Consider the following 24,049-nt stretch of genomic DNA (forward strand, 5'->3'; position numbering starts at 1 on the left):
TCAAAACCAGTCTTAAATGACACACCAGCAATTTTTGTGTGACGGGGTGATTCTATTCTCCCCTGTTTAGTAAGGTGGTAGTGTGCGACGGGGCGCGGCCACTATGACGTGGTGTTTGTGCTGTGATGTGGTGGTGAAGGTCGGGCCTGCTCCAGACAGGTGACTTGGCTCCGAGTACCGACGCTGCGGGGGCCAAACACGTGAGACCGGGGTGTGCGAGCCCCATCCGCTCTATTTAAAGACACAGTTGCTTTCATGAACCCAACTGCCAACAAATTCGACGAATAGGAGAAAATAGATGACTTCGCACTGGGGAAATTGAAACAGAATACTTTGGTGTAACCTTTGCCCCAAAGGGAAAATGATTCATTACAATTAGAATGCAAGAAAACGTTTGTAAAGACCACCTCTGGATAATATATTATCATTAGGGTTATTACACATAAAAGTAACACTACCATGAAAATCAATTTTAACAAGCCTTTAATTTTGCAAGCCAAAAGTCACAACGTGAGAAAAATGGTTATAATTTTTTGACAAAATAAAATGTAGATATTGAAAGGATATTATCACGAGGAATAAGTTGCAATTTTTCTAGAATATACAAAGGAAAAAGTGACTAATATTTAGAAAACTGAATACTGTGAATTTACTGCTTTTGTCTTATACTGTACAAATTTTAAATTATAAATCATTTTCCTTTACAGCGTGGCCTCAAATACTTTCATACAAAACAAACTCAATCATGTTGGACGTTGGCAGTGTTTTAATAAAGATGCTTACTTATGAAGGAATATATACAAACAACAATCGCGTGAAAAACTTAAACCAGGAACCACTTCTCCAAGCGTCACATACACAAAGAAAGAAAACTGCCACACTGGGTCTGCCCTTCACAACAGGAAATGATTCCATTAACTAGCAACCCAACGCTCAATGGCTTTTAAGGCAAATGAAGAAATGTTAGGCTAACAGTTTGTTGTTCATCTAAATTTAGGCTCCATGGTAGAGGAGCATGGTGCTCAAGATGGTGTGGTCATACAACTGCTCCGCTTTAACAGACTTCTGGTGCTCCACTTGGCTGTTCTCGGGTGACCCCGTGTAGACTGCAGTGGAATCGCGCTCGAAGGGAAGCTGCGGTTGACAGTGACCAAGTGAGGAAATGCCAACTGACACTGGGAGGGAGAAGACAAACAATCAAGAGCATGTGCAAATAAATCATTGGTGAATGCAGACCTAATTCTGGAGGTGACCTGTTCAAAACCACTCGGTCATTGAAGTCCTCTGCAAACTTTGACATGTAGGTTACACCGGGCATGTGGTACCGTGATCAATAAATTGTAAAAGACGCTGACGTGATCTTGCAAATCATAAGCCCAGACTTGTCTCTAAATAGGTCACAACCAGATTTGTGCATGCTGCATGACACGCTGAACTAGTTTCCTAGATACCGCTTTGGCAGGTTCAAATTTTTCGAAATATAATCCACCGCTGCGCTCCAAGTCAGAGCAAAGGTTGTCAACACTTTTTGTTTTACATAGATTCAATTACTGAAATAAAGAAAAGAAAAACTGTTTATAAAATTGTCCAACATTTAATGATTTAACATCATTAATTACAAAGCTACACCTGATCAACACTGACACAAAATCCCAAACAAATTTAAATGCAATAAGGAAACAATTCAAATTGTTTCCACAATCAGCTCAAGCAATAAGGCTTTGTTTTCTTAGCAAACAATAAAAACAAATGCAAACTTTCTTGGGCCAACTAACTGATTATAAAATTCCCTTTAAACTTTTCTCAACACCTTAGCCACAACAAAAATGGATACAACAGTAAATTTGTTAGTTGACTGTTGTGAACAAATAGTCATTTAAATTGCCATTAAGACTAATAACCAAGGACAGTGTTATTTTTTACACTGTTTAACAACTGAGACAGGGAACAACCATTTTTATCTGCCAATGTCCTATAAAAATGTGCAAAATAAGTTGTAAGTTGTAAATCTTGTTCGAAATCAGGTATACAGGAGGGTAGCAAAACGTACGCACACTGCGACACACACACCTTTCTACTTTGCTTAATCCATGTAAGATGCAAACAATTGCCATAAGCCACAGTTTAACAATAGCAAAATATATACAACACAAATGTGACTATTAGAATGTGTGGCAACATACACGCACACAACACACACTCGCGACCTTTCTACAAATAAGCGTACGAATTAGTGCAACGGCAAGGAGTCTGCATGGATGCCACATTGAAGACCTCCAGCTCTTTAGCTGCGGGGCTGGAGGTGGCCCGCCCCCCCTGGTCCTCCCACTGATCCATAGGCCCTGGCTCGTTGGCTGGCGCAAGCCCATTCAGCCCCAATGAAACGGGTCCTGGCCCACCTGAGTTCACAGTAGACGCCAACTCCATGCTTTCCATAGGGGACTCTCCAGCGCCAACCAGAGGCCCGTTGCCGTTCTGCAGTTCGAATGCATTGCCAGCGCCTAAGGGAAAAAAGAAAAAAAAAAAAAACAGTAAGGGGGATAAAGTTATTTAGAAGTAATTCAGTAAACAAAAGTAACACAATAAAGTTAACCTTCTTTAGCTACAGTAGGGTACAAATTATATAAACATGCAATATAACTTCCAAAACAGGTACTCTGTCTCATGATACTACCTTATGTTCTTGCAAAGATTGGCTTGCAAACATTTCCTTTACCTATGAGGGCAAATTCATGATTTCGTTTAGGAATATCCATTTCTAAGCCTACCCGTGAATGTAGCAACTGGTAACTTGATCAATGGCACCCTCTGCTGTTTGCTGCAGAGCATTTACTAAAAAAAGATCCTAAAGTACAAACATCTAAAATAGACACAAACAACCACAGGGGTGTCGAAAGAGTGCATCAATAACACATGGGCAAACAAAAACAAAAATTAATTTTGGATTCAGCCTGAAAGTGGCCCGATTTTGATTTCCCTTACGCTGCCCAAACACATATTTAGATTGTAGCACAAAATGGACTCACCATTAGGTCTTGCCTTCTTGACCGCGTTGATTTCCTGGCCATCGAATGACCTCTTTCTGTTGGGTATGCCCTTGAAGAAGCTGCGGCTCTGGATAGTGGGGTGTGTGTGGCCCCCATTCTGGCTGGAGCCATTAAGAAAGGCCCCGTTATGGAACTGAGCCATGTTTTGTTGAAAGTTTTGGGCATTGGCGAGAAGCTCAGCACACTCCTGGAAGCCCTGCGCGTGGGCCAGGTCGGCGGCGGTCAGCCCACTGGCATTCCTTACACTGCACAATGGGAAACGTTGGGTGTCAGTGGGACTTAGTGCAAGTTGTCTTGAACACAAAAAGAAAACATAACACACACACTCGCTCTCTCTGTCATACACCCACCCACACACACACGCACGCACAAAGCAACAGACTCAGCAAGCAAACACTCACACAGACATGTACAACGATGAATTAAATCGCCTTAGTCGTCATGACAGATGATGGATCCTTTTTGGATCGTTTGCATCATCGTTTAAATGAACTGAATGTTTTCAAATATTCCGATGAAAAAGAAGTCTGCTGGCCAAGAGACGGGATTAAAACAATGGAAATTGGAATGTTTACCTGAAATGATCCAACATGAGAGTGGATGATCAAGCGTCGTGGAACCCAGAAAAGACTTGTTGACCAATGCTCTCGAAATGAAAGACAAGCTAATATGAAAAAGGACAAGATCACCTTCATGTCCAAATGCGTGCAAGGAATTCAAGTATGGAGTGCACCAGAAGAGAAGAGCATGTGAAGTATCATAACGTAGACATGCTACAGATGATAGTTGCTAAAGATGAGAATGATGAGTCCAAAGTCGAGAAGGGTGGATTTCAAAATCGCTCCGTGATACTAAGTCCAACATCCCGAGGATGAGCCAAGTATCAAAGACATATCTTCTTGGTAAGTCCATTAAAAAGAAATTAAAGTGTTTGCGACAAGTATACGAGAACTTTCAAGGTCTGGTCTGAAGATTGCCCAGAAGAACATGTGCATCTGAGATTGTGTATGTGTGTGTGTGCATTGTTCACACTTGTGTTAATCGCGCCTCTTTGCAGCAGACTTTCATAATGCCAGAAAAGATCAAACAAGCAGTGCTGTGGGCTGGATCATCGTCTATTGTGGAATTGATGTTACTCGACAGTAAAACCAATATCCGTCGTTATTCCAAAATTATCCAATGCCAATGGAATATAGTTGCAGACAAAGAGAAAGCTCCCTTAATTGGCAGAAAACAAAATGCAGCTAAGGGCCGGGTCGCTTCGAGATTAATGAACGGAATTCTCCATTTACAAAACAATACTGCACTTGTTTGTGTGAATGTCATCACAGTGCGTAATGTGTTCTCAGCGCAAACAAAAAGGTCTTTGTCAACTAAATGGAGGTTCTGGAAAAGTGCCAGGATGCAGCTCCTACGCGAGAGGCACCATTTTCATGGAGCAATTATATCACCCCACAGAAGTTCTTCAATTTCATTTGTGATAAATTGATTTTTTTTTTTTTTCAAAATCAAACTGTTGTATAGTTTTACTGTAAGCAAGTGGCATCGACTTCCACAATGTGACAACTTTCCAGCCATTTCCATCATATCTTTGTGTCATAAGAAACCTTTAGAGAAGTAGTGCACATTAAATATCTTTACATTGTGAAATATAATAATTAAAACAAAAAAATCACACAATAACTTGTGGCACATCACCCGCCTCCCCAATTCAAATTAACGCTTCCAAAACATTTATCTAATCTGATCATTTGTATGAAGATTTGTGATCATGTAAATGTACTTGTCTCACGTCAAGGAATACATTTTTTATTTTATATAATGACTTTTTTTTTTTTAAACTATGTATCGGTGGTATAAAGGCCCAAACAGCCACAACATGGATTAAACCATCATCTGACCCTTTAAAAGGGCGACAGGGCAGCCGTTCAATAACGTGTGTTCTGACGTCAGCTCAAATCTCCACTCATTTCCAACTAAGGCCTTCAAGCACTAATTCCATCAGCATGACCTTAAAAGCACTGCTCAGGCACTCCCTATAAGGACTCGAGCTGTTCTGTTGATTTATCAATCAGATTCATACTTCCAAATTAAAAACAAAATGAAAAGATTTTTTTGCCAAAAGTTGACTTCAGTCACTAATTACTGTAAATTCATCAATGATCCAATTTATACTTGGTTTACTTGAATAGGTTATAGTTGTAAACCTTTGCTTGTCAAGAGTAAAAATGAGCATATTATGGTCTTATATAATTACTTTATTGCTCAGTATCAGGCATAACATTTTTTGGCAAATATATATCAAATTTGAAAGTCTTTAAATGCCGGTAAAGTATGCTTGCGGCTTCAGCAGACAAAACTATCAAAACTGGATTTAAAATAAAATAATTAAAAAAAAAACGGAAGGACGTATTCCTTTCGTGAGACGTGACATCTTTAGTGTGCATCGATCCATTTTCTTCGTTTCAAAAGGGAAGCGTTAATTCTTTTTGAATGCCTGGTATGCTTTGCTTTTCAGTCCTATGTACATAGTGTATGTCTTCGCTAACTAATCGTCTAACCTCCCAGAGGCAACCTAAAGTCATGCTAGTGCTTTGACATGGGACTCACGTGATTAAACCTGTCCATATAAAGGGCTCCTAATGGTTAGTTGACAAAAACAAATCATAGATTGAATAAAAGTAAATAAGCTAAAAATAAAGACAAAAGCTAGATACAAGAACAATCATGGGTAATAAATAAGCAAAGCATGCAGGTCTAAAAAAAATTTCAGTTGTGATTCATTGACATCAAAACCTAGCATTAAAACCAATCACCGCAAGAAATACCTCAACAGTTTGCCAGTGTGTAGATAGGAAGCGATAGTGAGAACACTCAATGCCACAACAGTGCGGCTATCCCAGGGAACGGGGCAGACTCAGCAGTGTCTATTCTCCCCCTTTCTAGGATTACTTGAAAAAACCAAGTCATTTCCAACTCAATGGCTGCAAAACAATTAAGATGGACGGTTCTGTTTTAACAGGTGAGCAAACTTTTGTCTTTTTTTTTTTTTGTCACTTATTGTCACTTTCATGAAGGAAAAGGTGACAAAGGATTACAGGATATTGTATCAGGTTAATAGTGTGACATAACAAAATTAAGACATTTCTTGGCATGACGTTAAAATATTTGACACAGTGACAGAACAGTGAATAAATAAATAACCATTGCACAGGATGATTGTTACCGTTACACAGTTAATAGGTGAGTACATGGCGCTTAGCAACGCTAACGCTAACAACCCTAAATCGCTCAGCTGTTCTAATATTCTGTGTTTTCAAACTTGCCTAACAGTAGCCTGTCTCCTGCTAACGGGTTGCTTTTCCACTTCCCGAGGCTCATGACAAATTCAAATATAGAGATTAGTCTCTTTGGAGGAAAAAAAAAAAAAAGGGAGGGAGGGAGGGGGTCATGGGAGTCATCAGTAATATGAAGTTAAAAAGTTAGACACCAAGTAATGTGATGCATGTTGAGTTTTTAGATCGGTTCAGCAGCGACGAGGTTAAAAAAATGAGAAGTTTTAAATCCATTACCATTCTTTAAGTACGCGACAAATGTATTCTTTTTTTTTTTTAACATTAGGGATTTACTGCCTAAAAAGCAGGACCAGAAATGGGTCTGTTATTGATCCCCAAGAAGGCAAAAAATGACATTTTAAGGTATGACTTACATTATTTGTCTGAACAAAACAAAACACAGGGCTGACATTTTAAGTGTGTGAAAAGAGAGGGGTGAAAATGGCTTCCACTAACAATTACGTGGTCTTTCTATTTTTGTGTACGCTTTTACTTCATCTTTCGGCGAGTTCAAGAGGATGGCTCGACAACGCAGGACAGACAAAGCAACATCTGAGTAGATGTTAAGACTGACATTCATCCAAAGAAGCGGAGATGATCAATTCTTCTGTGGGCACTGTTTGAATCAAACTAATAAAAGGTAAATGCTTTTGTTTGTGATATTTAATATCGTTTATTATAAATCGCATGTCCACTTTTAACTGGAACTGCATTTTGTAAATTGACATGCTGACTGACTCTTTTGACAGGCAAAACATTTTTATACAAAGTAGACGTAATTCTTTGCAAATAGCAGGTTGGCTTGATCAGTATCTTAGTTGTTCTAGAACGACTTACCATTTTATTTTATCTTAAGCGTGTTTTCTTTAATATGTTTGATGTATGTAGTGTATCTAAGAAGTGCAATAATATTTAGTATTTGGTTTGTCATGAGCCTCATTCCCACCTAAAATGCTTGCCTTAGGTTCCCTCTTAAATGCGCCCCCAAAATTTCCCTCGACTTAAAATAATAAACTTCATAGTAGAGACTAAAGACAGAATCTGTGATCTAAAGGGGAAAAAATACATTTTTATCACTTATACATTTACTCATCAGGTAATATAACCAAATGCACATCACAAGAAATAGAGCATGTATTAATTTTGGTGAAGCCAAACCAACCAGGGGTTTCATGTGGCAAGAAAAGATATTTCTCAATGTAGAGTAAAATGCTTGGTGAAAACTTGAAGATCCGAATTTAATGTGATTTTTTTTTAAGTTACCACTGAATCTCTGAAGGGTTTTGCTGTGTTGTTCATCAAAGCAAATCATTTTCTTTATCATTACAAACACTACATAAACAATATCAATATCATAATACGAATAATAATAATATAACAATATTAATAATAATAATGATAATGATAATAATCATACTACTACTAATAATAATAATAATGTTTGTTTAACAGTTACAATATGTAAGATTTGAAATATATTTTGCTCAAACACATTTACAGGAATATGTTGTTGTTTTTTTTGTTCAATACATTAAACAACCTAAATAATACACACATGAAAGCTCCCCGGAAATTCTGGACCTCAGGACAACGTCAAATGGCATTGGAACAATTAGCAACAGCCCATTGCAAAGTATGAAACTGCAAGTCAAATATAATTTTAGAAGGGACATAAACAGGAAATATGCTATTTAGGATCTTGCTATTTTGGGTCAGAGGTGACAAGAACATTCCAAGCAAACAGAACATAATACTGCAGGAAATGGGATTAGCCTGAAAAACTACCATTTAAACTTTAAACCTTTAAATTTTAATGCCCCGTTATGTTCTTTGCTACATCTGTCACAGGATCTCTTGAATCAGCGCAGGATAGAATGAAATCTCAAGACTAGCAAGGTCTTCTAGGGAGAAATGTGCTGTCCAGTATCAGAAAAGACTGCCAAACAAGAGCCCTGATCTAAATCCTATAGAACATCCATGGAAGGAAAGTTGTGCAGCAAAATGTTTGTCATTTTGTTGTTCCAGCCTGTTTCAGAAATTTCTTTTTAAAATAATTCTGTTTCACCACAATTCAAAAGCAGTTTGAATTTCACTGGTTAATTGAATTACATTTTTATTTTTTTATTATTTCAGTATTATTTCAGTCTGACCGCTCTGAGTTTTTCTTTCATTAACAGAGGGGTACCAACAATTTTATCTACGCTTACAAAGAGTCGACCCTTGTTTTTTACCTTTTTATGCAGTTTCATACAATGCAATGCAGCTTTGGTATTTTTTAAAAAAAATCATTTTTAGTGAAGTGCAATGTGCATTTGGTCATATAGTTAAAACTGTATGTAAAACATGAACCAAAATAAATGTTAAATAAAAACACACTAGATATAAAAAATATCATGCAACACGACCTACTAAGTTAAGAACAGTTAATCAACATTTTCATCAAGCTGTCCTTGTGTTCCAGGTGACCAAATAAGGTGGTGTTTAAACTCAAACCCGTTGGGATCGGTTAATAATCAACTTTCAGTAATAGCTAGCTCACATCATACAGGGTCAATTGAGGGTAAATAAAAACGATCGTAAATCTGTAATCTTGCTAGATACACAAGGAGCAATTTGATGAGAATTGTCACAATGATAAACAATTTCAAAGATGAACAAAATGAATCACCTTTTCAAGGGCGAACCACCAAATTGAACATTTTGCCATCAACGGTAAAATAAGGAATACGGCTTCAAATGTTAGCCACTGGTTGGAATTGTTTTTTTTTTTTTTTAGAATCAACTATTCTATAGATTAATTGGATAAAATGTAATCTTCTATTGAAGTGGATTACAAAATCCTAATTACTGTATATTACCAAATTACTGTTTACAGTTATTTGGTATTTCTAAATGATTTAAAAAATATATATGCGTCACAAAAGAGATTAATGTACTCACTAACTATTTTAAAACGGATTCAAACATGGCTCAGTCATTATTTTCCAAAAGCAGATGTTAACCAATGTTTTGTTTTGATTCAACACAAACGATAATCAGTCTGCTTTTACTTTTGTAAAGGACTTTGAAATCGGAGATTAATTACTGTTGAAAGGCTGAAATCACAGGTTCTGGCCGATTTCAAGTTACAAAAAATGGCTCTCAATTACTCAATTATTAAAATAGTCGTCGATTAATTTCATTGAAATAATCGATTCGGTGTCCAAGAATCAATCAATTATTTTGACAGCTTGAACATGGAACCACAAAACCTGATACGAGTTTGCTGTTCAGTAGATGTGCTGTGCCAGGTGCTATTTTATTTCCCTGAGACAGTCACGTTAATCCGCGTCGCTCTATGTGCAGCTATCTTAGACAGAGCAGGTTCATTCCTCCCACGAGCATGTTTCCTAAAGATTACCCTGCGAACGTCATCGCTGCTCTAATTCAGCTTTTGGTGGCAAGCCCTTGTAAAGACGTCATGTCCAGAGTTTTAGACAAAGAGAGGGTGGAGGAGGGGGGAAAAAAAAGAGATGAGTTCACAACATTGACCACAGGACTTACTCAGCTTTTGCTCCGTGCACTAGGAGAGCGTTGATGCACTCCAGACTGCCCGCACGTGCAGCCTTGTGGATGGGCGTCTCGCCCACATAGTCCTGAGAGATAACAGAGAAGCTCGCAGTTAAACATAGAAACACATGTTTGGACTCGATAGAACAAGAGTGAGCGCCTCGACATTTCTCCTTTCAGATTTTGAACCAGTGCACCAATTCTCCTTTTTTTTTTTTCCAGAGAGGGAAAGAGCGACAGAGGAAAAAGGGAGTGTGTGCTCAAGGGAAAGAAACACACACCACGAATGAGTCATGATGAAATACCAGGCGATGCGAACTGCGTGTAGTCTAGTACAACTGTTTAGCAGACAGGAATTGAAGCCTCCGCTTTACGTTGTCTGGTTAGCCCACAAAACAGAACAACCAGTTATTCGAAATGAAAGTCTGCACTCTGTGTGTCATGCTGACATTGGCGTGTTTATGTCATTGTGACCTACTAATCTAATTTCTCCAAGTAGTGCAGCAGTGCATAAAACCATAATCCCACCATCTCATGCAGCTCATGCAGAAACACTAGTGCCTTCAATTGGCTCCCTTGTGGCAGCAATGCTTTTCGACATTCATAATGAAGTTTTATCTCTATTATCGTTCCAGTGTCTAGTGCGCATACTCATCTGATCACTCACCTGTCTATTAATGTCTGCGCCGGCTTGTAGGAGCCATAACAAGCATTGGGGATGGCCTCCAAATGCTGAAATGTGAGTTGGTGTCTGGGCAAACTTGGAGGTCACAATGTTGACACCGCAGCCCACTTGTACCAGACGCATCACACACTCCAGCTGGGGAGACACAAAGAATTCAGAATTATTCATTTAATTGTTGACACTGACAGGTGAGGTAAAAAGCTGGTTGGTGCACCCATCTAGTTCATTTGCATAATGGGCTGTTTGCTTTTGGCATCTCTTCAATTTTCTTACAGTAAATGATGAACGGATCTTTGCAGATCATTGAATTTATCACAACGGGACTGTTTTGGTTGTCCTAGAAGATGTTTAATCGGTCCGACACAGGGTAGCTCAAACAGCTGCAGTCCGAGTGTTGGTGTGGAAACATCTAGGTACTGATTAATGTGTGTATATCACTCTTTTGAAAAACAAAACTACAGTTGTGTAAACTGTTTGGAGAAGCCTCTGCCTGCAAACGGCAGGTGGAATTATCCTTGAGCCCAGAATATTTTATTATAACAATGATTGTAGAAAAACCTAAGGCCAAAAGTGGATCTTTGTTAGTTATTATAAGGCTAAATTATTGAATCTATTCCGGGACCCGATGAGCTGGATGAATACAAGCCCTTCGTGAACACAATTTATTTATAGACCACAAGCTACACTACCTCAAAACGGTCATTATTTACTTGTGATGTATTAAAACTTGCAAAAATGTCCACACGGGTATGAACGTAATACGTGTTATTGAGGCTTAACGGCATTTTTAGTTAGCTAAATCCTATGTAGGTTTCGCTCCGAACACTCGTGAAAACCAAAATCCACAAGCGACTATGCCCAAAAATGATCATTAAGATTAATCCAGTAAAAATGAAATCTATTTGCGTGTAACAAACGGCAACCGCGCACCATTGTCTGCTTCCAGTATGGCGGCTTATACTGCACATAAGCTACAGACGAGGAAGCGAACATCAGGAAATGGCCGAGAAAGCTTGGCGCGCTCGGGAAAGACGCCAAGTTCGCTCCCAAAAGAAACGAAAAGAAATGTAAATAAAGGCGACTCTCCAAAGTGTCTAGCTACCTTTCCGAAATGAGCTGCCCAGTGTATGGGCGTCCAGCCGTAGAAGGTGTCCTCCACGGTTAGGTCAGCCGGGTTCGCGGTTGTATGAAGCAAGGAGCACAAGGTGCCGACATCTCCGTCTCTGCACGCCCGGTGGAGAGGGAAGCGGCTGTTTAACACCTCCTCACTCGAGAATCCAGAATCACACACCACCGACATTGTTAGGAAAACAGATAAATGTACAAAATTGGGAGGAAAAAAAATGCGAGTGTGCGACAAGATCCTACGCCGGCCCGGTAGTCTAGTGTGTATGTCTTTCTGCCTGACAACACAAAGCACACTACCGAAGTGAAACTTGAGAGACTACGAAAGAGATGTGAAACGTGGCATAGATTTTCCACGACACATGGAGTGGCGCCGACTGAACCCGGAAGACTCGGACTGGATTTTACAAAAATCCCGGATTGAGTATTTCTTCTTCTGGTGATAATTTATAGTAGCTAGAAAAAGTGAACCACAGCGCCACTCTCTGGGTCGCCGTCATGCTTGCGTCAGTTGGAGCACTGTAGATTGTTTTCATTTTGCCACAAGATGGCAGCACACAACCAAGAACAAGCTCACTCTTGACCATAGTGAAATGTTTTTATTGCATGGCCAGGTTATCAGTAGGATTTTAGAAGCAATGCCATGGGACAAAAGAACATCTTAAACGCACTTGATCTTGTCCATCCATCCATCCATTTCCCCGTTGCACTTGGCTTCATTTGGAGCCTGGGCCAAACAATAGACGCCAACCAAATTTGGTCATTAAGATTCATTCATTGTTCACCAGGAAAATGAGGACATTGTTCTTAAAGGTCATTGAAAGGTCATTGCACTAAAGTTGGTAACGATACTTTTTTTGTGGTTGTCTCATCATCCTAGTTTATGTTCTTGAATCCTGTTCGTGACCTTGGCCATTGATCCCTCACACGAATGCATTGTTATCTTATCAGTCTGCATCGATGTCCACCTTTTTGCTCCAAGCAAAACCACAGTCCGAATTTTCCCCTTGCACCCTTTAGTGAGCTAAACCGTCTTTCCTCAGCTGCGCGTTGAAGGTGTACAAAGGATTATTTGCTTAGTTTCGATAACGCAATGCAGAGTCAACTCCACGCAGGCAAAATCGAAGTGACGCAAAGGTGCTTGATAAATATGTTAGTGTGTAATAGACGTGTGTGTAATAGTGTGTGTGTATCCTCAGTATATTGCAGAAAATAGAGCTTCTACCCACCAGGTTTCAATGCATTTTTTGGGGGGGGCAACTTTAGCTTGGCATAATTTGTTAGACTGCAATGTTGTTGCTCAAAAGCAAGCCAGAAATCTAGTCGTGTTGTTTTTACAAATAAAAATTGTCATTATATTTTTCCTCCAGTTGTCAATTGTCATAAAATACAGTAGATTTTGTCGACTCCAATAATATAAATGCAATTTCCTCTGGGGTTGGTTGGTCACCTTGGCTTATATTCAAATGGACTGTTAACAATGAAAAATAAATGTGTTTAATAATAATAATAATAATAATAATTTATTGTATCTGTACCTATTTGAACATGTGCCAACCTCCACAAAGTTTGATTTGTGTGTAACCCGAGAACACATTACAGCTTTTGCCTTGTTTTATCTAGGCCAAAGATCAAAATTCCTTTTTCCTCTTAGTATAAATCTTTTCTCAAAACAGCCAACATTGTTCTTTGCTTTGCAAAATGTTTCCCCTCCAGACTGAGCCAAACATCATGTGATGAATGAGACAGGATGCCGAATTAAAAGAGCCTCTTTATCTTCCCTTGCTGTATGCCATACCATGCTGGGAGCTGATGTCAGTGATGATGTCATCACTGTTGGCTGTCATGTTTAAATTTGTAATCCAGTTGGCATGGGCTCCTTTTTTCTATACTGTGGCAGGTACATTAACTGGATTTTATACAAAATACGCTACGCTAGTCAACATAGTAAAGCAGAGTGGATACTTTGGTGCTTAAAGGTTATGAGGTGGAGTCACTAATAACAGCCGTGAAAGACGAATGTCCGCTGTGATGTCATCCAAATGATGGTGTGACCTTGTTTGTTATAGGACGTGACTCGCAGGCAGATTGGTCCTCTGAGGTTGTTTCATTTAAAGACAAAAAATCTTTTTGTAAATGTATCATGATTGTAATCTCAATGTGTTGATATATGCACGTTACTCTTACTGAGAAAATTATCGTATTGTATTTTTAGGGGTGCAATTGATTGTCACTGGGGTGGTCCCTTTTAAAGCAATTATGGAGCGATACATTTTCAAAAAAAAAAAAACTTGTTGAGCAACCCCACTAATAAAAAGGAAAACTATCAGTATGTTTTTTGTACTGCTCTTTTATGTGTCTTCCACGAATCCAATTAAATTGTAACACTGACCTTCAAAAGGCAGCATAGTGCCACCAGGCATCCAGCCTGCCGGAAAATTCAAAGAAGCAAGGATCATAGTAGTAAAAAGAAAAAGATGCTAACTGATTGTTATCAGTAGTGGATGAACAACTAAATATTTGTTGTACTCCACTATAATTAACTTTGAGTTGATGACTAGATGATATCATAATATTTCTGAAGCTAAACACGCTGTTATTAATCAACAATTGTTCTATCTCTGATTTAATGTTACATTTTTCCTGTGCTTTTAAAGATTTCACGATGGAAACGCTTTGATTTCCACCTCAACTCTGACAGGCCTTCCACGTCTCCCACACCAGACGGCCATGTTTTGGCTTATGCGGCTTTGAAAAACACCATTTGCGCTTTTGTGTGCCGATTGTGTGTCGCTGCAGACAGGAAGCACGCTCTGCAGCCACACATTGTCTTACCATCTGTTGTTCCACTTGTGTCACACCACCGTGTCCTGTCTTTCACCACATTTATTTTCTTTTTTTTTTTCCACTGTCGTCATTAAATGACCATATGAAAGATGGCTGTATTGAGGATATAAATGTAAGCCCAAGGTCATTTATATACAGTGCAATCAGCCGTGTACCCTTCAGGCTGCAGTCCGCAATGTTTGAACTGGAGGAGGGGCTGCAGCTTTGGGGCTGACATCAGTTGCCTCTGACGTCAGCACAGCACTCGCTTACGCCAAGAGATTATGATTAACAGCTTTTTTTTCCTCCATAGAGTATGTCAGTGGGATGTAGTTCTATTTAATAGGTTTTACACTCGCGTAATGTCTTATCACTATTTTCTTTAACTTGTCTATGTAATTGGGGGTTACTAGTTAGATTCAGTCACATTTAGTAGTGACGGTAAAGGTCGAAAATGTGAATATGTTTATCTCGTGTGTGAAAGAGATCAAATTGAATGACATTTAAAATTCTAATATTTGACAAACTGCCAAAAGCATGCCAGAGGTTGAGCCACATTGTATTTGTTTGCGGAATAAACGTATGACTAGAACGTGAGACGGTTTTTACGCCACCCGTCCTCAACGCTACTTTCAGAACTAGGCTTTTCAAAATGAGATAAGCATCAGAATAATATTCTCTATCACATCCCTACTATAGCATATTAATAAATTTCTGTGACACAGTTGAATTCATACATTTTTTAATTAAGTTTCTACCATGGAAACGGAGATGCACTTCTTTGGGTCTTGGCGTTGGTTTCTGAGCTAGAGGCTAAATTAAAAAAAATTATGTAAAGATCAAACTGTGTTAGCGGTTTGTAGACCCTGCTCCTACTTTTGGAATCGTTTCCAACAAAGAGGCCAAAGAAAAAGGAGTGCCTGAAAGGTTACATTACAATTACGTCACGACTAACATACTTCTACACTTGACTTTGTCATTGGTTGCGGCCAGGTAGTACCTGAGCCTCTATTTTCTCCCAGATGTGGTGTAGCCAACTTTGTTTACACTATTGCCCGCTTACGTCATTTAACCCTACTTTATTTTGTATAACATACATTACACAATGGGGACCTTTGTAAGAAACACGGAAATGATCTTCCAGTGAGTCAACAGAGTGTCCACCATGGCAGATAGCAAACAAGTATGGCCTTTGTAGCCATGATGTGATGTAATTTCTTCTTGAGAACATACTTTAGGGATGCTTATTTTTCCAGTCTGGGTTGAGCTAGGCAGAATTCCCACATGCATGGTATGGATGCATGATATGAAGTTGTCTTTGCCGTTGCAGCATTGCAAACTCCCTCCGAGATTTTGGAGTGGTCTTTTTTGTTTGTCCCCATCCCCTTTTTGATAAATTATTAATATCAACATACACAACAAAACAAATGGATGGAAATGAGTAAAAAAGAAACAGATGTTAACATTAGCTTACATGGCTTCACCTTTATACCTCTCATCCATCCATCCATCCATCCATCCATCCATCCATCCATCCATCCATCCATCCATCCATCCATCCATCCATCCATCCATCCATCCATCCATCCATCCATCCATCCATCCATCCATCCATCCACCCACCCATCCATCCATCCATCCATCCATCCATCCATCCATCCATCCATTTTCTCTACCACTTGTCCTCATATAGGGTCATGATAATAAACCAATTGCTTATTCATTTCCCCCTTCGCTTTTCCAAATTCAATAAAATATAAAATATTCATGAACGTATTAAATATTCTAAAGCACAAAGCTAAAGCTGTGATAATTACTCCCGCTAAATGTCTCCACATTTCGCAGCAAAGTAGCTTGAGATACTAATCCATCCCCAATCAACCTCATAAAACGGGAAAGGGCACCCCGCCAAAACAGAGCTCCAATTGTGAGTCAGTATTTATTCCGTCAAAGCATTAAGACGCTTTGCTTTCAGACGTTGACCAAGTCAGTAAACAAGTTTTCTTTTGCGCAATAAACACATGTCCCAAATTCACCCACCACCAGACCGGCCAATCAGATCATGCAAAAATAAACATTAAATCTTGCCAATATGCTTTCATTTGTTGTTTTTTGCAGGTTTAATCCACTCGGGGCTCTCGAATTCCAGCAAGGGGTATGCTGAAATCCCAAACAGTAGACGCCAGTCCTCACATTCCTCAATTAGAACAATAATATGAGTCTAGCGTATAGACATTTCACACCTTGTCGCACACGTTCGCGAGACACATGCAGGATAATCCGGCCTTAAACATGACGTGACACCTGTTATCATCGCTCAGCTGTGCTCGGACTCTCAGTGCCAAGGAGGATTATTGCAGATGTCATGTTGTGGATTGCAACAGCTTTGTATGAATCTTAGCCCTGTCACCTGAGTGGAAAAGGCCACCCTTTTAATCTCATTTGTGTGTTTTGTTTATATGTGCATCCTACTACATGTGTTTCTTTCCCTGTCCTGATTCCTGTCTGGCTGACTCTCATGGGGCCAGGGTGGGAAGAACCGCAGCTGCCGTCTGACGTAAATGCCGCACAAACGTGGTGTTTGTGTATTCACGGCTGCTCCCGGTTAATGGGTTAACTCTGGCTGCCTTCAACATAAACTCGCTTGAGCAGCGGCGCCCATGTACTCGATGTAGACCAGCCTGATGTGAACTTGTTGGAAACAACAGCACACTGTCTGTGTGACTTGAAGCAAGGCAGTCTGGAAGACTGCGTTACTTACTACAGTTTTTATTGATTGTTGTGACGCAGCTGTTCAGTCAAAATTCGCATTTTTTAAAACAGAGGTCATGCCACAGTGGTCAAAATGACACATTTAAAATTTTTTTGCCTTCAAACAACTCAACTTTGACACAATTGTATGAGGACCTCTAATTAATCATTACACTATGGGCAATAAAATACAAAATACATCACTCGTGCAGTTTCTAGTCAAATTTGCCCTCTTGCAAAAAAAAATGCATCCAGAATCAGATATGTAAATGTTATTGATTCCATTTTTTTTTTCAGACTGTGGCTGACAAATGAAATAATCACACATATAATACAAGGAAATAAAAATCAAATCCAATACTGTGTGAGAAATTAGAAAAATAAAAAAATACAGTCTTTTACAGTAAAGAAAAAAAATTCTATAGAAGGCCAATACCATAAGCGTATAAGAGCTAGTCACAAATGATACTCTGTTCTCTCTTCTTCTGAACGCTTCCAGCTATACCTCCACCTCTGACCTCCTCGGTCCATGCAAAGAACAACACGTCTGAAGACTGCAAATTGAATCATAACAGGCGCTTTTAGTGATTGCATACTGATCAGGGTGTTTCTAAGAGCTCAGAGTATATGGTTTCTGTTTTGTAACCATAGCTAAAACAATGCAGTTTGGACTTGTTGAATGACGTCTGTGTTAACTGTTTTGCAAAAGGGTGTGAAAACTGTGTCGATCCAATGAGAATGTGTTAACACATTAGCATGAGGTGTTTTCTGCTCTGCTAAAATGGTGATGATGAAGATTGAGCGGTTCCCAATTCCTTCAAACAGGTCAAAGCGATCAATAAAAACGAAAGCTATTTTCCCAGAAATGTTGCAACTTCTTAGGCGGACATTCTGTTTGCTTAGAACTTCTCTGAATAATCATTTCCAGCATCATTGGGACATGTTCTGCCCAATTGATATCCATTGTGAAAGCGAACGTGCTGTTACATTTCGTGCGTGTTCCATTTTGCAATCAAGCGTGAAGGTGAATAACAAGCCAGCAGACTTATTTAAAGCTAGTACAAATGATGTGTGTGTGTGCGTGTGTGTCCACTGAGACCCAACAAGTGAGATAGTAGTGCAGATTTGATTAGTGCAGAGTGTGATCTCAATGGAAAGCTAAGTCCGTCTCCGGGGATTGTAAAACGTGCCCTCAGAGACTTTGACGCAAGCTGCTGACATCATTGCTCCTTTGGACCAAGTTGTCTCATTACCACTTATGACCAGGACAGTGAAGGAGGAAGATTTTGTTCCTGCTACGCTGTTTGAAGTGTGATGAAATGGAGATTGAAATTGGAATAATATCAGGGGAGGAAGCATTCAATTTGAAAAATATGGCCGTCAGCAACCTATTATATTGTCACTCAGGAAAGAACATTATTTCCACGCCTACCTTTTCATATTAGCATAATTAGGGTTGCTAATTTTAACGGCACAGAAAAAAGTATATCACGCTGGGATAATGATATTTGATAGCATGGGTGCATGGATACAGCCAGGAAGAGCGAGAGAGGGGAGGGGGGGGACAGAGCGAGGTGCTATCACGCTGACATCTCTGACGTTATTGTGGTGCTACAGCTGGAACATTTTAAAAGTTGGAGGCCTAGTTTTGAATAAAAATATGCCTTGCGGTAGGTCAAAGACTTCACTAAATAAAAAAAAAAACAGCCCTGTTGTGTACTTTCTTAATAAAGTCCAACTGTACAGAAGGAGAGCTAAATGTTCCTGCACAAAAAGTACATTGCAACTTTGAGCGTAGAATAAAATGTCACTTATCTTGTCAAATTGGTCATTTTGGTAAAGTTTTATTAGAGTCCAGTAACTAGGTTTACTAGTTTATGTATAGAAATCGTTCGAAGAGTTTATTACTTTGCTATCTATGAGTCGTATTTATCTGCAGAAATAATGTTTAGCATTTATGGGTGGCAGGGAGGAGGAATGGCGACGGAAACAAGAAGGGTCTTTGTTTCCCAGGTTAATGTTTACAGGTGGCTGGTCCAAGTTTGCCTAGTTGGACGGAAGAACAAAGGAGGTATTCTGATGCCGCTTGTCCTTAGTTCTTTAACAACTATTGCAACAAAACTAGCAATATTCTATTTTCTGACCACTTTGATGACTTAAAAAAATAAAGCCTTTGTACAAGAGGTCAGTACAAAGTGTTCAGTGTTCCAAACTCATGCCTGGAAATGAGGAAATTATTTTATACCTCGAGTTGCATCCTTTGAGGAATGATACACATGAAGTGATAAAAAGCAGGCAGATGAAAAATTCAGAACTGGACAGACGGCTGGACGAATGGATGGATAGATCATTTTGGCAATGATGATCAAATGTTACCCAAAATATTATCTAATAAAAGTTTTACGATGGTCATAGTTGGACCTGAATCCATGCTATTGGAAAAATAGTTTTGAAATAGAAGCAAATTAAAGGTTAAGCAGAAGCCCAGGAAGAAATTGTGCAAAACTGCACCTTGAATCAGCACTTCAAAGTTGGGAGGGGGGGGGGGGGGACTGAACAAATCTTAGGATGTATTGTTCCAGGATGTTTCAAAGCACTGACATATGAGAAAGGAGGAGAACAGTATGTGCTGGACTCACCGTCTGTATATCTCTGAGGGTGTGTTTGCTTATTTGCACATTCTCTTGGAGCGATTTCACAAGCGGTTTCGTGCCGAAGATACATCAAGCACGAATGAACGCTTTGTCAACGCATCAGCTTGTGTTGATTTATTGCAGGTGATGATGGTGAATATTTTGACTATCGGCAAAAACAACGACAGCCGTTTTATCGTTGTACTTTTTATATCTTACGAGTGTTGTGGTTACCTCTCATCCCGCAACACATGGAGATCAACCTCTTGACCCACAGTGTCTTGCTTTCCTTTTTAGGCCCTGGTGTATAGAAGGCGATCCCCACAGGCTCCTCCCCTTTTTTCTGCGCTCACATGGCCGTAGCAGGCGGCCTACACAGATCTCCCAAGTGTCATGTCAGGTTTTTGGACACGCTTCTTTGCCCAGATTAGACATTCTAATCCTTGCTTAGCTGTTCTTTCCTCTGGCAGACGGCTCTCTGGTCTCTCCGTTGTTGCCAAATCAAAAGCACGTTGCTCTGAGCCCTCCTCTGTGAAGACATGTGCCAAGAGAATTCAGCAAGAACTAAGGGAATAGGTACAACATTTGGAGGTACACAAAGTCGATTTGGAAGGTGATTCCAAAACCACAAGGAATTCTCCAACAAATCAAAACGTTTGCTTCGTCCAAAATCAACATCAACGCATTCGCTTCTTCTTCCCTTGTCCGCCGCTTAGCGCTTTATCCGGCTTTAGATGGACCGGCTGACAGACCATATGGACGCTGAGTGGCAAGATCAAGAGCAGAAGGCACAACACCTGGAAGGATCAAACTTTCCTTCCATCTGGACTTTCAGGGTTATCTCGTGATTTTTCAGTTGTCAATAAAATATGAGGAGGAATAACATTGACCCTGATTTGAAGCCTCCGTCTATTGGGTTACGCCATCACACTATCCTATTATTATTAATACTATTATATTAAATCACTTTCAATATAAGCAGCTCAATTTCATAAATCCCCTGTTGGTTTAGATTGTGTGTGGGTTTGTGTGCACGACTATGTCAAAGCCAACATTACCTATGAGTTTGATTTTGCAAGAAGTCATTTTCAGTATAATATGATCCCTATTATAATTCCCATCATAATGTGAAAGATGCTAAACAGAAACTAGCTTGGCGCTATATCCTTTCAATATATCACAATGCAATACAGACGAAAGTAGTTATCTGCAGCCATTCTTATGTTTCATCTTAACGTTTCACCATAACCTTCAGGGTATCCCACAAGGCTCCCATTGCCCCCCCCACCCTTTCCCACCAATCCGAGGATAATAGACTGATCCATGTTATGACGCACGTGCCTTTGGTGTCTGGAGGCGCCTTTGTGCACACACGCATTCACATTGGCTCCGTCTTGCCTTGTGTGCAGACGTGGGTCGCAGGCAGGTATTTACATCACAAGATAAGTAACTGACGCCACAGGATTATTGTATCAGCACACTTTGTGCCGACAATACAACGGATTGCATTCTTTTGCTGAAATTTGGTCTTTCAATACACAGCTAGAATGTGATCATAGATGTAGATAAGTCCGAGCGTCACGTGTCAGGAGGACGGAACAGATTGTACCGTTTTTGCAATTTGATTTTATGCCACTAAGTGGAACAGTCAGAATCAGTAACCATCGAAAATGGAAAGCCAAATATGGCAGTGTTGTTTTGTCAACCTCATGAGGTCCAATAGATGAGCGCTATAAAAAAAAGTGCTTTTACTAAAACGATAATGCTTACTTTTGATTGTCACTCTTAATATGAAAAGATTACGAGCTCGGATAGAAGCAGTGCATCATACTGGGAGTTGTTTCTAATAAATTTAATTACTCCATTTGTTTGCTTTCTTTTAATTATGACTTATATGGTGACGCTGGGGTGTTACTGCTGTGAGTAAGCCAAAAAAAAAAAAAAAAAAGAGCAAAACACAACCATTATGCTGACTCTGACATTTTCTGCCATGTTAGAAATAAATTGTTCCTCCAATATTTTGCTGGCCTTTTGAGAATAACCAAAAAATAGATTTTTTTTTTTATACTGAACATGGAACTCCTTAGGGCACCATGTTATATAGTGGTTAGCACGTCTGGGATGGGCTCCAGCTCGCCAGGTTGGGAACGTACAAAGACAAAGCGGTAAAGAATACAAATGGATCTTATTGCAGTGGATTGTGTGGTTGGCTTATAGTGACGTACATTGTGCCGATTCATCCTTGCCCTGGAAGCAACTGGATCACTTTTCATGAATAAACAAAACCATCATGCGAAGCTTTGTCAATACCAAGAGACACTACATCGACTTCTGGATGTTTACGAAACAAAATACAAGTCTTGGAAATCCTAAAAGTACACAAAGCACATGGGAAAGTGCTCAAGGGCCTCAACGTGATGATTTTGTTATGACGCACAAGCTCTCGAGGGCACGTGAAGCCAGTGGTGGTGGTGGTGGCACAAATTAGCGATGAAGAATCGAGCCCCTTGTGATTTGGTGCCACAACGACACCAAAATATTACCCAGACAGAGATGCTTTTCTCTTTGTGATTTGACTGCAGTGAGAAGATTGACGATCAGGCCAAACTGACTGGTGGAACTGTCCGATATTAATCGATGAAGGAAAAAAATCCAACTGCAAGCGTTTGTGAAAGCTTTTATGTGCTCTGGAGGGATGAACACCATCTTTGTGTTTTGATAATGCTAATGGATTGCTTGCGTCATCCCATAATAATCTCCGGCAGGTGTTTTTTTGCTCTGAGACGTGGCGACCACAGATGATTTATTGCTTTTCAGTGACTAACTCACATATTAGGTTGTTTTTTTCAATGCGAATTTTTTTTTCAGCATTATTTAATGCCTGAGGCTCATATTGTTAAAAGTGCGCCAATTTACTGCCACCTGGGGATCCATCTTGTTTTTCCAACATGCATCTCATGATATTAACCTTGATGGTTCCCCTTACGGGACATTGCTAAGAACGTCTGCAGACGTAACTGTACAAGACCAGCAGATTAACGGATCTTTACTCACAATGCCTCCCTTTGTGTTTATTTCATTGTCAACTGATTCACGTGAGTGCCAGTAAATAATAAAGGAAGCGACACCGCTGGCTAAAAGCATGACGCATGCTGCATCCTGTCATGCAAACCCTCGCAGAAAAGTCGGAGCAACTTTTGATTGAAGACACGTGACTCATTTGGGCCGCGTGATTCCAAGCTTCTAATTGGTGTTGATAATAACGAACCATACTCGACCAATACAGTGCCTTCTTTTTCTGCCCGTATTTGGAGCAAGAATGTGGACTGTTAGTGTCAGTCATCACTTTGCAGCATTCCATCCATAGTGATGATACTTGATGACACACATATGAGATAGAAGGTGGCACGCACATCTCTTGAATGAGGAAATGGTCCTCGCTTCAAAGTTGTCACACAATTGTTCCAGTAATTCACTGCATTCCCGTTTACCGCAATTATGCTGATAGGCTACATATTTTTCTATTTAAAATGATGTCATAATGATTTCTGAATCCATTTCCTTGCGCCTATTCTGGGTCGGGAGCAACAGGTTTGGCAGGGAAGTCCAAAATTCCCTCTCCCCAGATGAGTGACAAATTTAATTTTATTTATGATTTTTGATAGGCAGGACTAAAAAACAATCACGGCTCACAATTTTTCTGAGTTTGGGCTAGGGACATTTGCAAGCTGAGCGAATGATTGGATTTAGGGTGGGGAGAAAAAAAAACATTACAGGAATTAAAAATGTGTCCACTCGTGGTTCAGACATTTTAGCAGCAACAACTATATGTTTAGATATTATTGAATAGTATGTGGTAAAAGCGAAAGTAAAGTCAACTGCTGCTAGTCACCTCTCTCACTCTTTAGCTCTCTCCATCCCTCCCTTCCGCTCTCTCTCTGTTTCTCTGCTCTCTCTCTCTTTCATCCTTCCTCCCTCAAACATCACGTGGTGACACATCTCTACCACTGACGTCACCAGGCTCTTCTCCCAGCAACGTTTCCATCAGCGCTGACGTCACCGGGAGCCCGAGCCGCGTTGTTACCCGGCAACCAGATC

The 24,049-nt window shown here is 39.8% G+C and overlaps 1 protein-coding gene and 1 long non-coding RNA gene across 4 annotated transcripts; one reads left to right on the forward strand and one right to left on the reverse strand.

Annotated features, from left to right (window-relative positions):
• Nucleotides 1-748: 748 nt before the first annotated feature.
• Nucleotides 749-12,070, reverse strand: ankrd10b (ankyrin repeat domain 10b). 2 transcript variants are annotated; one of them, XM_049728784.2, is made up of 6 exons: nucleotides 11,719-12,068; nucleotides 10,599-10,751; nucleotides 9,926-10,017; nucleotides 3,027-3,292; nucleotides 2,400-2,501; nucleotides 749-1,175 (listed from the first exon to the last, which is right to left on the reverse strand). In XM_049728784.2, exons 1-6 carry the CDS (start codon nucleotides 11,914-11,916, stop codon nucleotides 994-996), a joined length of 993 nt encoding a protein of 330 aa, XP_049584741.1. In that variant the 5' UTR covers nucleotides 11,917-12,068; the 3' UTR covers nucleotides 749-993. The 2 variants fall into 2 exon arrangements, with proteins under 2 accessions (XP_049584741.1, XP_049584740.1); XM_049728783.2 differs by lacking the exon at nucleotides 749-1,175 and having other exon boundaries at nucleotides 1,575-2,501; nucleotides 11,719-12,070.
• A 7,887-nt stretch (nucleotides 12,071-19,957) lies between these two features.
• Nucleotides 19,958-20,881, forward strand: LOC125973767 (uncharacterized). Of its 2 annotated transcripts, none has more exons than XR_007483295.2 (3): nucleotides 19,958-20,095; nucleotides 20,249-20,564; nucleotides 20,668-20,881. It is a non-coding gene; the product is annotated as an uncharacterized lncRNA (long non-coding RNA). The 2 variants fall into 2 exon arrangements; XR_007483294.2 differs by having other exon boundaries at nucleotides 20,249-20,542.
• The last annotated feature ends 3,168 nt before the right edge of the window (nucleotides 20,882-24,049 follow it).

Source organism: Syngnathus scovelli, chromosome 8 (assembly GCF_024217435.2).
Source record: "Syngnathus scovelli strain Florida chromosome 8, RoL_Ssco_1.2, whole genome shotgun sequence".
In the NCBI taxonomy this organism is placed as follows: Eukaryota; Metazoa; Chordata; class Actinopteri; order Syngnathiformes; family Syngnathidae; genus Syngnathus; species Syngnathus scovelli.